Source organism: Sardina pilchardus, chromosome 4 (genome assembly GCF_963854185.1).
Source record: "Sardina pilchardus chromosome 4, fSarPil1.1, whole genome shotgun sequence".
NCBI lineage: Eukaryota > Metazoa > Chordata > Actinopteri > Clupeiformes > Clupeidae > Sardina > Sardina pilchardus.
This window is the reverse complement of record NC_084997.1, coordinates 34697089-34709588: the sequence shown is the minus strand read 5'-3', so window position 1 is coordinate 34709588 and position 12500 is coordinate 34697089. Positions and strand designations below refer to the sequence as shown.

Here is a 12500-nt window from a genome sequence, read left to right as displayed (position 1 = left end):
ACCAACGAACCTGGCGTTAAAAAACTTGTGTGAGGTGTACGTACAGGAGAGAAGTCAGAGAGGAGCACTGTGTGGTCTCCATGGTGACCCACTCAGGCTGTTTTGTCATGATGATCAGCAGCTTGTGTGTTACTCGTGTCGAGACTCAAAACTCCACAGGAGTCACCAGTTCAGTCCTGTTGATGAAGCAGCAGCTGACCGGAAGGTACGTCTGATTATCCCTCATGAAAATGATTTGGATAATTAACAGGCTCAACCCTAATATGTGTTCAATAATGGTCTACAATGACTAAGAAAGACCTTGTTTTGTGAGTTAATTGAACAAGGCAATGACTTTGCATACAATTTTTTAAGTAAAGTCAACTTGTCAAGATTTACAGTGTACTACTGACTCAAATAAAGTGAGTTTTCTCAACAGATTGGTCAAAACAGTGAAAGATGCCTGTGGTTGCTGTAATTCACTAGGGTTCAGGACTTTTCTTTCAACCATTTACAGTACCAACACAAAAGACTCTTTAAAGTGTTCGAGAATAGTTTTCGCCCTTGTCACATTTCAGATCATATCTGTAAATTATTACGTAGTCATAGAGACACAGAGGGAAATTCGTACATTAAGAAATATTCTTTCTCTGTAAAGACTGTTAAGTTAAGTCTCTCTCCAGATACTTTGTCATTCTAAAATACAATTTTTTTTTTTTCTTGAGATGTCACATTTCAGGCAAATGAAAGTGAAAGGTCATATAGGCACAGAGAGACCAAAACTACAAAGTTTTCTATTTAAATCTCTCTCCCTCTCTTTCATTTAGGAAAATGTTGCAATGTGGCTCCGTATTTCCCTGGCTTCGTATCTAAGAACACATCATTTATTTATTTACTTATTTATTACAAAATCGTGTTGCATGTCTGAAACTTGTGAGTGAAAGTTCATATAAGAGATAAGGCAACACAAAGGGATGTGTTGTCTAAGGAGTTCTCTCTCTCTCTTGCTGTCCTTTGTTCCAGGAGGAGTTCAAAGTCAAACTAGATACCATGAAGGAGAGGCTGAAGGCCTTTAAACAAGCAAAAGTCACCTGTGCTAAAACAGCTGAACACATTAAGGTAAGTTTTACAATTAATGTCAAACACAAACTAAATGCAGAGAGATGTTAATAATTCATAACTCATCATCAGTCCATCTCACAGAAAAGAAGACAGATAAGGGTCTTCAGTTGTCTGACTGTTCATGTTTATTAAGGATATAATGTGAATATTCATTACAGTACACCACATTTCATTCAGATAGTTAGATAGATAGTTAGATAAATAGATAGATAGATAGATACTTTATCTTACACTTGCTACTTACTTACTTGAAAAGTGTTACTTATAAATTATGTCAATGATGGTCAATAGTGCTTTCTTTTGTTCTATTGATTTTCATAAAGATTCAACATGATGTGTTTTTTTTATCCAGACTCAGGTACAGCACACAGAGAAGCAGATCAAGGAGGAGTTTGAGAAGCTTCACCAGTTTCTACGAGATGAAGAGGCAGCCAGGATAGCTGCACTGAGGGAGGAAGAGGAGCAGAAGAGTCAGATGATGAAGGAGAAGATTGAGAAGATGAGCAGAGAGATCTCATCTCTTTCAGACAAAATCAGAGCCATAGAAGAGCAGATGGGAGCTGATGATATCACATTCCTGCAGGTAAAAAGCATCCAGTCCTTGTGTCTTGAGAGTCCCTTGATATTAAGGTCTGATTTCTGGACCAGATGTTACTTGTTATGGTTATGGTTATGGTTATAGTAATTTAGCAGACGCCTTTGTCCAAAGCGACATACAGATAAATAACAATACAAATTGAATTAACAGTGAACAATTACAAAAATAGGGAGAATAGCAATATTATCAATAAAACTGTATAAAACAATAATTTTAAGCACTAACCTAATGAGAAATAAAACAATGAATATGAGAATAGCAATTAAATAAGTCATTCAATCAATCATATAATAACAATAACTTACAGTACTGCATGGTAAGGCTAATTTTAAGGAGAATAGCAAAAATAAAATATAAATTCTATCAATGGACAATTATAACATTATAACAAAACAATACTATTATACAGACCCATAACACATAAGAAACACTCAAAAGACTAAGTGCATATTAAACAAATATGCCTTAAGACCCCTCTTAAAAGATCTGAAACTGTTGCTGGAACGGAGAGCACTGGGCAACTCATTCCACCAACATGGAACCACTGAAGAATAGAATCTATTTGACCTGGTTGGTCGACATAACAGACGCTCCTCAGAAGATCTTAATGGGCGGTTGGGAATGTACATCTTGACCAAAGAACTGAAGTAGCTGGGAGCAGATCCAGTCAGTGTCCTATAGGCCAGAGTGAGAGATTTAAATGTAATTCTGGCCACTATAGGGAGCCAGTGGAGAGTAACTAGGAGAGGAGTTACATGTGTCCTCTTTGGCTGATTGAAGACCAGGTGTGCTGCAGCATTCTGAATCAGTAGTGGTCTTAATACACAAGCAGGTAGGCCAGCTAACAGGGAATTGCAGTAGTCCAGCTTGGAGATAACCATTGCCTGTGCAAGAACTTGTGATGTTACCTGGGGTGACAGGTAGTGTTTCGGGGTCTTTCGAACATCATACACTCACCCAGGCGACCCAGCTGAGGTTGATCAGGCCCTAGCTTGTGTTCAGGTAGCGCTACCACACCCATGGTTCACCCACCTTGAGGCAACCTCAGCTGCCTCCTTGATGGCCCTTCGGTGACTGGCCCCTGTGATGCCCAAGATGAGACTGGCCAGTGAACCCTCGATGGGTTCACACTGTGCTCAATGTGTTGCGAGTGTAGAGAGGAAGAAAAATCACTCTGCGATGAGAAAATGGTTTCAATGAATCAAAGAAGAACGAGTGTGTGTGTGTTATCATGTTTGTAAGTGTCATTATTGGCAATTTTAGTGGTTTGTTGGTCTCAATGGCTCGCATCACTCTAGTCCAGGGATTCCCAAACTGTGGTACAGGCTGCTTTTAGGGGTACGCGAGAATAAAAGGGCTACAGCGTATAGACGTAAAAAAAAGAACTTTGCAAATGTTCTGCATTTAATACATGAATAAATTTTAAAAAAATCAGAATCGGGTTCTTATGATAAGGAAAGATGACATTAAAGGAAATAATTTGTAAACTCTACAGTAGGCCACGTTTTCATAAAAAAGGTGGCTTATTACAGTGCATGAAAATGCACTGTACTGTTCTTCCTAGGTTTCTTATTATTCCAACTTCTTCTAACGCTCGCAATTCAGCTTGAACCGTTTAACGTAGAAACTTGATTCAAACTTTGTTACGTAGGTCTTACTAAGGAGACCTGTGCAATATATTTTTCAACTTTGTAACTTTTATACTTTTTAAACTGTAAATTAAAAACTATTAAACATTTCCCCATAGACTTAACATTGCTCATTATGACATCACGGCAGCAATTAGAATGTTACGCCAGGTGGCCAGTCCAGGTGCAGCAGCTCTCTCTCTCTCTCTCTCTCTCTCTCAGGCTTTAAACTGGCTCTCTTGAGACTACATTTTCTGTTCCCCTGTATCAACGGTATCAACATAAGTCTTCCTAATTCCATCCAACTTTCTATCCATTCATCTTCTTCAAACCATTCACTCATCCACCCATTCTAAACAGTCTGCCTATCAACATCAATTAGACGATCTACATTCAACTTTGAAACAATCTACTCTGTCTCAGGCCTGGCTCTCTTAAGACTAGCCAGTTAAATTGATTACACCTGTATCTGTATCCACTACTCTCTCAGTAGAGAGCTGTGTCTCTCCATTCTACAAGAATATAAGGCACATTCCATCCAACTTTCTATCCATTCATCTTCTTCAGACCATTCACTCATCCACCCATTAAACTGTTTATCAACATCCATTAAACTCTCTGTCTATCAACATTAATTAGACTAGCTACATTCAACTTTTAAATGATTTACTCTGTCTCAGGCTTTAAGCGTACACTCTGGGTCTCTTAAAGCCTACCTTACATTGCCAGACTTTGCAAAGATTTGGAAAAGATTTTTGAAAAACTACAGTCTCAGACCCTCTCACATCTAAAGACAATTCATTGAGTTTTTAGTCACAGTCTAGTCACAGGCCAGTCTCAGATTAGGATTTTGCAAAGACTGTGGGTCACTATTTACAAGACTGCTGCTAGATTCCTTCAAATTATTTCCATCGTGCAATAGGCTACACGTCATCATTCACAGGAAATCACATGATAGCCTACTCATATCAAAGTAATTTTTTCGCGTTTCTGCAGCATTGTTTGATGTGTGACATCACTAACAGATATAGAGCTGTTCTGTCACGTAGAACAACCGACTAATAAATTATAAGAAATGAAATAACAAATAATCATAAAGGCTACAGCTGTCGCCTATTTTGCCCCTTCCTGTTTCATGTTCGCGCAAGGTTACTATTGGTTTTTAATGTTCACGTCACTATTTGCATGAGCCACGACTGAAAAGACTTCCGATAATATCAAACATGTTTGATATTGTCGTAACGGCAAAACTAGAAGAAGACTGCCTCCGACGGACTTAAAACCGCTAAGATTGGCACCTTACACTAAACGATTTAGATGACGGGAGCGCGCTGCGATTTCAGTACAACTCCCAAGATTTCCGCCCGATTTTGGAAATTTAGTCGCCGACTGTTAAAACAGACCAAAATCGTGCAATGTAAGCCAGCCTTAAGACTAGCCAGTTAAATTGATTACACCTGTATCAACAACTCTCAGAGAGCTGTATCAGTGTCTCTCTTAACAAGAATATAAGGCACATTCCATCCAACCTTCTATCCATTCATCTTCTTCAGACCATTCACTCATCCACCCATTAAACTGTCAATCAATATCTATTAAACAATCTGCCTATCAACATCCATTAAACATTCTATCTATCAACATTAATTAGACTATCTACATACAACTTTTAAAGTATTTACTGTGGGTGCCTCTCAAGCAGCGTTTATATGCCCTCCCTCGCTCCTCGATCCTCAATGATCTACATAAAGAAAGATCAGTGAGGATCGAGGAGCGAGAGAGGACGCGTAAACACTGTATGAGAGGCACCTTCTGTCTCAGGCTTTAAGCATACAATCTCATTAAGACTACAGATCCTGTTTCACTACTTCCTTTGTCCACAACTGTTTCAAAATAAAGGTCCTCACTGCAATAATACACTATTAAATCATTTAACCATTGTAACTACTCAACTATTTAACTGTTCAACCATTCCAACTGTCAGTTATCAACTAGAACTATGCCTCCAGTCAACTACACGAAAACTCCATGTACCTAGCAACCAATATATCAACCATTAAAATTAAGTGTTTATGACCGTTTCCATAGCAACCAACATGATTATACTGCAGTAACTTCTTGTTTCCTGATAGTGGCCACCATGGATACCCTAGCAACAAATGTTTCAAAATAAAAGTCCTCACTAGCAAGTTAGCATGGTTAGCATAGTTAACATAGTTAGCATTTTTAGCATAACTGCAAAAAACATCAACTAAGTTAGCTAATCAACCTGGTTAGCATTGTTAGCAATTTTAGCATTGTTAGCATAGTTAGCATTTTTAGCATTATTGCTAGAAATCATCAGTTAAGTTAGCTAATCAACCTGGTTAGCATTGTTAGTTTAAGTTAGCATTGTTACCATAGTTAGCATTGCTAGCATACTTAGCATGTTTAGCATAACTGCTAGAAATCATTAGCTAAGTTAGCTAATCAACCTGGTTAACACTGTGAGCATAGTTAGCATAGTTAACATTTTTACCATTACTGCATGAAATCAGTAGCTAAGTTAACCAATCAACCTGGTTATCATTGTTACCATAGTTAACATTTTAACATGAATAGTAATCATTAGTTAAGTTAGAACTGGGAATGTTTCAGCTTTAAACTGTCTACCTTCACACTATCAACTCTCTGTAAACTATGCAACCACCATGTTTGCCCTAGCTACACCTTAGTAACCATATCTACATTATCTATCAATTTTTGCATTTTCATGCACTGGTAATTCCTTGGAATTGCATTTCTAGTTAAACATGATGCCTGGAATGCGTCAATAGAATGTGTTACATTCAGTGTGTCGGGTAGTGGGGGTACGCGAGCCATTCAGGACGCAGAAGGTGGTACGTGGGGGGAAAAGTCTGAGAACCACTGCTCTGGCCCAAAACCACATGACCTCATTTGTGATGTTGCACCCCCCACTGCAATAATGCCAATTATATTGTACAATGTACAATTTATAGAAACATTCAATTGAAACACCTTTTCTCCACTATCCTTTCACAGAACTACAGGAGCACAGTGGAAAGGTGAGTGATCTGCCTCCTGTCTCTCTCTCTTCTGAACCCAAACCCATACAGCAGCAGCACTGACTCCTGAATGTTATTCCAGAGCCCAGTGCACACTGCAGGATCCAGAGAGGGTTTCAGGAGCTCTGATCAATGTGGCAAAGCACCTGAGCAACCTGAAGTTCAGAGTCTGGGAGAAGATGCAGGAGATTGTTCAGTACAGTGAGTAGCCTACTGTTTTTTACACACATAATCAATCTTAGGAGGGGTCTTTGGGGTCCTTCGCTGATTAAATCCCTCTTCCACAACTCAAACAAGCAAAACAGAGCAGACTTCCAGTAATCATACACATCATACTGTACACACTGTCCCTGTGATAAAGATGTGGAAATAGGACCAACCCTGTGTGTGTGTGTGTGTGTGTGTGTGTGTGTGTGTGTGTGCGTGCGTGCCTGCCTGCCTGCCTGCCTGCCTGCGTGCGTGCGTGTGCGTGTGCGTGTGCGTGTGCATGTGTGTGAGCATGCCGTAGTCACATACTGCCTGTGACATAATAGCCGTCACTACAGTTGAGTATGGACTCTGACTGCCATAGTAACGAGCCTGGCTCTTTGGCGTTGGGGTCAGTGTGCAGGTGTAGCATTTCACTGTTACTACTTCTCCTGCCATTACACTTGGTAACACTATTAACTAGAAAAGCACTCCGAGAGTGCAGACCAAAACATAACCCCCTCCTAGATCAAGACGGTGATATGGATCACTCCCAAAATGTAATCTTTTCGTCCTTGGGTCATTTCAAACCTTTTCTGAACATTTAATCGAAATCCATCCTGAACTTTTTGAGTTATCTTGCTATCAAACAGACAAACAGACAAATACAACCTTGATGAAAACAAGCAAAGGTAATAATGGCCATCATTCACATCCTCATCACACACCAGTCAGTGTTCAGCTCATGTGTGTGTTCTTTCTCTCTGCAGCTCCTGTGACTCTGGATCCCAACACTGCACACCCACAACTCATCCTGTCTGAGGATCTGACCAGTGTGAGACGTGTTGATGAGGCACAGAAGCTTCCTGATAACCCAGAGAGATTTGACTGGGCTGCCAGTGTCCTGGGCTCTGAGGGCTTTAACTCAGGGACTCACTGCTGGGATGTGGAGGTTGGAGAGAACACACGGTGGGTTGTGGGTGTGATGACAGAGTCTCTCCAGAGGAAGGGAGACTACACCTCCAGGACTGGACGTTGGATTGTGTATTATAGAGATGGTAAATATGCAGCACATGCTCCTCCTCGTGCCCCCACTCTCCTCACAGTGCAGCCGAAACTCCAGAGGATCAGAGTGCAGCTGGACTGGGACAGAGGAAAGCTGTCATTCTCTGACCCTGATAATAACACACACCTACACACTCTCACACACACTTTCACTGAGAGAGTCTTTCCATACTTTAATGGAGGTAGACTCTCTCCTCTGCGTATTGTTCCAGTGAAGGCCTCTGTGTCAGTAGAGCAGCCCAGTTAGAGCAGAAACTGTCTCTGTCTGAACAAGAGCCAACATGCAGAGATGGATGGAGACATTTGGGTGTCAGTCATGAGTCACTCACACAGTAACTGCAGTCAATCTCATATCTGACCTGTGAGGCATCATCTTCTGGGTATTTTAATTTAATTCAGACTGTTCTGATTCTTCATTTTGAATATCCAATAAAAGAATTGCTGGTGTGCCATTTATTACTCTATGGAGTTTGTCTATGATGCTGTGTGTTTTGCATGTGTGCATTTTTATGGTGGTTTCTGTTGTTCATGTACAGTACAGTGCCTATAGAAAGTCATCATACCCTTTTGAAATAGTTACTTTTTTTTTCTTACAGGCTGAAATCAAAACCCATTTTTTTTAAAAAATCTTTTCCAGTTTTATCTACAAATTTAGCTGTTCAACATCAAAATAACAAAAAAGAAAGTCAACAGTTCTGAAAATTGATAAGAATAACAGGGTTGGAAAAGTCATCATACCCCTGACTTAATACTTGGTAGAGCTTCCTTTTGCTTTCATTACAGCCATCAATCTGTTTGGATATGTCTCTATTATAGCTTTGCACGCCTGGATTGGGAAATATTTGCCCAATCTTTCGTGCAGAATTGTTAATATTCAGTCAAATTTTGTAGGGAATGGCGATGGACTGCTCTCTTCAAGTCAATCCACAGATTTTCCATAGGATTTAAGTCAGGGCTCTGACTTTGCCACTAAAGGATATTCACCATCCTATCTTTAAGCCACTGCTTTGTTTTTGCAGGTGCATCATTTGTGATTGTTAGTGTCTGTTTGTCTCCGCCCTTTATCAGCAGATGAAAGGTCAACTCTACACCAGTAAGCCTTGGCCTGTACTGAGGGTAGACATGTTGAAACGTTTAAAGAACCAGAGCAAGAACTGTGTGATGTCCACAGCTGGATGAAGTAGCACTGCTGAAACAATAGCCCAGCAGGCCACCACAACATCTGGTGTGCTGTGTCCATTAGAGCTCACCCACACATGACCAAAGCTGGACATGACAGAGTTGAGAGGTCACCTCTTGTGCTGCACTTGGACACATCATCAGTTCTACCTGGACTCAGGTGTTTCAGCATCAGGTGACCCAGGTGACCCTGTTGGGGTGATGACGCCCCAGCGTGTGTCCTGTGTCCAGGTAGCGTCTCTCCCCTCCTGACCCCCAGCTGCCCCTCTGTGTGTCCAGCACCATGACCTTTGACCTGCGGGCTCCTGTGGTGATGCGTCCAGCATGCTGTGGGCCCTACAGACGGACTGGACACTCACAACTCTGCATATTAATACGGGAATACAATGGGACTGGAACCACACACACACACACACACACACACAATCACAACTCTGCATATTACTATGTGACCTGAACCACACACACACACACACACACACACACACACACATTTGAAATAATTTCTTCTATTCTGATTGGAGCCCTTATGGTCTGCATGCTTTAGTGCTGTAGTCTACATACTAATACTGATTGGAGTCCTTATGGTCTGCATGCTCACTCCTCTCACAGTGCAGCAGAAACTCCAGAGGATCAGAGTGCAGCTGGACTGGGACAGAGGAAAGCTGTCATTCTCTGACCCTGATAATAACACACACCTACACACTCTCACACACACCTTCACTGAGAGAGTGTTTCCATACTTCAACAGTAAATTTCTTCTGAGGGTCTTGCCTGTAGCGGTCTCTGTAACAGCAAAGGCCCCACAGTAGAGCTAGTAGCTCCTCAGCCCAGGCCTGGCCAGCACTGGCCTACAGAGAGGGATGCAGACCAATGGGGGTCAGCTATGAATCACTAACAAGAACACATATTAGATAGGGATCAAAAATAAAGGATGTATTTAAACTCTTTATATTCTGTTGTCCCTTCATTTTATTTGGAATTTGTACGTTTTCAGATTTGAATGGTACGAATGCGTGACCATCATTTCCAAAATGAATATGCCCTTGAATATGGTGTGACCCCTGTGCCACAATATTAAATGTGAACGTCAATAAACTTGTGAAACTGAGTGAATACACTGAGTGGCCAGGCCATTTTCTCTCAGCTTAATGCACTAGGACAGGTAGGACAGGCACACCTGCAGACAGAACACCTGAACACACCTGCAAGGGAAACACAGCCAGCTTCAAGTCCAACCTGATCATAGGACACATTAACACCTGCAAGGGAAACACAGCAGCTTCTAGTCCAACCTGAGGTCATTCCGTGATCCCACTCCACATCTCTCTCCCAACCATTTCAACCTCTCTGTCTATAAATAAAAAAAATGTATAATGTTTAAAAAGGTTCTGTGTCAGTGTGCAAATGTCCAAAGTTACACACACACACACACGCACACACACACACACACACACACACACACACACACACACACACACGCACAAATACAAATGAAATTCAACCATGTAACTGAACATGCTTCCACCTCATGGCTCCATTCCTTTCAGAGAGAAGCAGAAACTTCCTGTTTCAGAGAGTGCAGTACTGTAATGATCTCCACAGAAGATCTTACCTACACAAGTTTAAGCAACAACCTAACAGCCTGAAGCAGAAACTCCTGTTTCAGAGTGCAGTACTGTAATGGATTTCCACAGATATTACCTACGCAAGTCTCAGTGTAACAACCTGAAGGTCAGTGAGAGCTTTGCACTAAATACAAATAAACTGTAAAAAAAATGCTTAGAACTTGGGGATGCATTTCTAACACTGATTCTGCAGATATGCTCATCACATGTTCTGTAGTCACTTTCCTAGAAGACCCATAGCTGAACCTCACTATAAATGCTGCCATCTAGTGGTTAAATTTATGTAACCAATCAGCTTGCAGCTCCTTCAGATCCCTCCCTCTGACTCAGGAAGAGGGAAGTGAATCTCAGGTACAGACGGCTGCTCTGCTCTCTGCTACACCTCTACAGCGAATTGAACTAAACAAAAACAATCTAACTGGACATAGTTATGTTCAAAAAGTAGTTGGAGAGGTAACCATGCTTGCAGATGTAAGTTAAAACACCCAGAGGATTTGGAGAGTGACTTGATTTCCAGCCTCCTGAAAGTGAAAGTAAGTCAGTGACAGTGAGAGAGCAACTGGAGGGAAGTTTGCTCGGGGGACACTTACAACATCTTGGGAAATGGCTTCAAAGCTGCAAGAAGAGTTCTCTTGTCCTGTGTGCACTGAGATCTACAAGGACCCTGTCATTCTAACATGTACTCACAGCTTCTGTAAAGTCTGTCTGAAGCAGTTCTGGGAAACTAAACCATCCAGAGAATGTCCAGTCTGCAGGAGGAGGTCATCAAAGGAACGTCCACTAACTAACCTGGCGTTAAGAAACCTGTGTGAGGTGTTCTTACAGGAGAGAAGTCAGAGAGGAGCACTGTGTGGTCTCCATGGTGACCAGCTCAGGCTGTTTTGTCATGATGATCACCAGCTTGTGTGTTACTCGTGTCGAGACTCAAAACTCCACAGGAGTCACCAGTTCAGTCCTGTTGATGAAGCAGCAGCTGACCGGAAGGTATGGTTGATTATCACTACTGAAATCAGTTTGGATTTGGATAATTAAGAGGCTCAAGCCACAGCCTAATATTTATTCAATTGTTATATTCAGCAAACTCATGGCTTGAGGAAAGAAACTCCTCCTCAGTCCTCTTTCCTCTCTCTGGTCACATTTCAAATACATGAACTGTAACTGTAACTGTACGTGTTGAAAATAGTCACAGTGATACAGAAGGAAATACAGCCAGCTATTTGGGGAAAATGTTTTTTTATGTGTTTGTAAAGACAATAGTATCTCACATTTCTCACTACACTTTTAAAAGCACACAATTTGTGTTATTTTTTCCTCTGGAAGGGATGTGCTTTGTATCTAAAAATCTCTCTCTCTCTCTCTCTCTCTCTCTCTCTCTTCTTGGTTCTAGGAAGAGCTCAAAATCAAACTAGATCCCATGAAGGAGAAGCTGAAGGCTTTTGAAAAAGCAAAACTCACCTGTGGTGAAACAGCTGAACATGTTAAGGTACATGTCCCGATTCATATCAAGCACAAACTAAATACTACTGAAAGATTTCAAAGATATCAGTCCAGAGTTGTTCATTACTTATTGAACTAATTCCAGACTCAAGCCCAGCACACAGAGAAACAGATCAAGGAGGAGTTTGAGAAGCTTCATCAGTTTCTACGAGATGAAGAGGCATCCAGGATAGCTGCACTGAGGGAGGAAGAGGAGCAGAAGAGTCAGATGATGAAGGAGAAGATTGAGAAGATGAGCAGAGAGATCTCATCTCTTTCAGACACAATCAGAGCCATAGAAGAGAATATGGAAGATGATGACATCACATTCCTGCAGGTAAGAACCATCCAGTCATTGTGTCTTGATATTAAAGCAACACTAAAGCACTTTTCCTCTGACGCACGCACACTATTTGTTTATCCAGCAAACAATGTCCACAGACAAGGTAGAGTAGCCTATGTTGCATGATTTTATGAAAGTATGATGTATTGCGACATCAGAGCAAGTGAAATTTGTAGTTTTTTTATGTCTTATTTTATCGAACTACAGTCGCTTCTACTCTCTGTGTTGGTG

General features: G+C 41.2%; 2 protein-coding genes across 2 annotated transcripts in view; both read left to right on the top strand.

Annotated features, from left to right (window-relative positions):
* The window catches only part of LOC134079136 (zinc-binding protein A33-like), an 8521-nt gene extending 433 nt beyond the window's left edge, over positions 1 to 8088 (top strand). The window contains exons 1-6 of the mRNA XM_062535317.1: positions 1 to 205; positions 1003 to 1098; positions 1454 to 1684; positions 6370 to 6392; positions 6475 to 6593; positions 7349 to 8088. The exon at positions 1 to 205 is cut by the window's left edge and continues 433 nt beyond it. Coding sequence (XP_062391301.1) covers positions 1 to 205; positions 1003 to 1098; positions 1454 to 1684; positions 6370 to 6392; positions 6475 to 6593; positions 7349 to 7890 — 1216 coding nt within the window. The 3' untranslated portion in view covers positions 7891 to 8088. The remainder of the gene's footprint in view (positions 206 to 1002; positions 1099 to 1453; positions 1685 to 6369; positions 6393 to 6474; positions 6594 to 7348) is intronic.
* A 2756-nt stretch (positions 8089 to 10844) lies between these two features.
* The window catches only part of LOC134079137 (nuclear factor 7, brain-like), a 5004-nt gene continuing 3348 nt past the window's right edge, over positions 10845 to 12500 (top strand). The window contains exons 1-3 of the mRNA XM_062535318.1: positions 10845 to 11434; positions 11838 to 11933; positions 12033 to 12263. Coding sequence (XP_062391302.1) covers positions 11054 to 11434; positions 11838 to 11933; positions 12033 to 12263 — 708 coding nt within the window. The 5' untranslated portion in view covers positions 10845 to 11053. The remainder of the gene's footprint in view (positions 11435 to 11837; positions 11934 to 12032; positions 12264 to 12500) is intronic.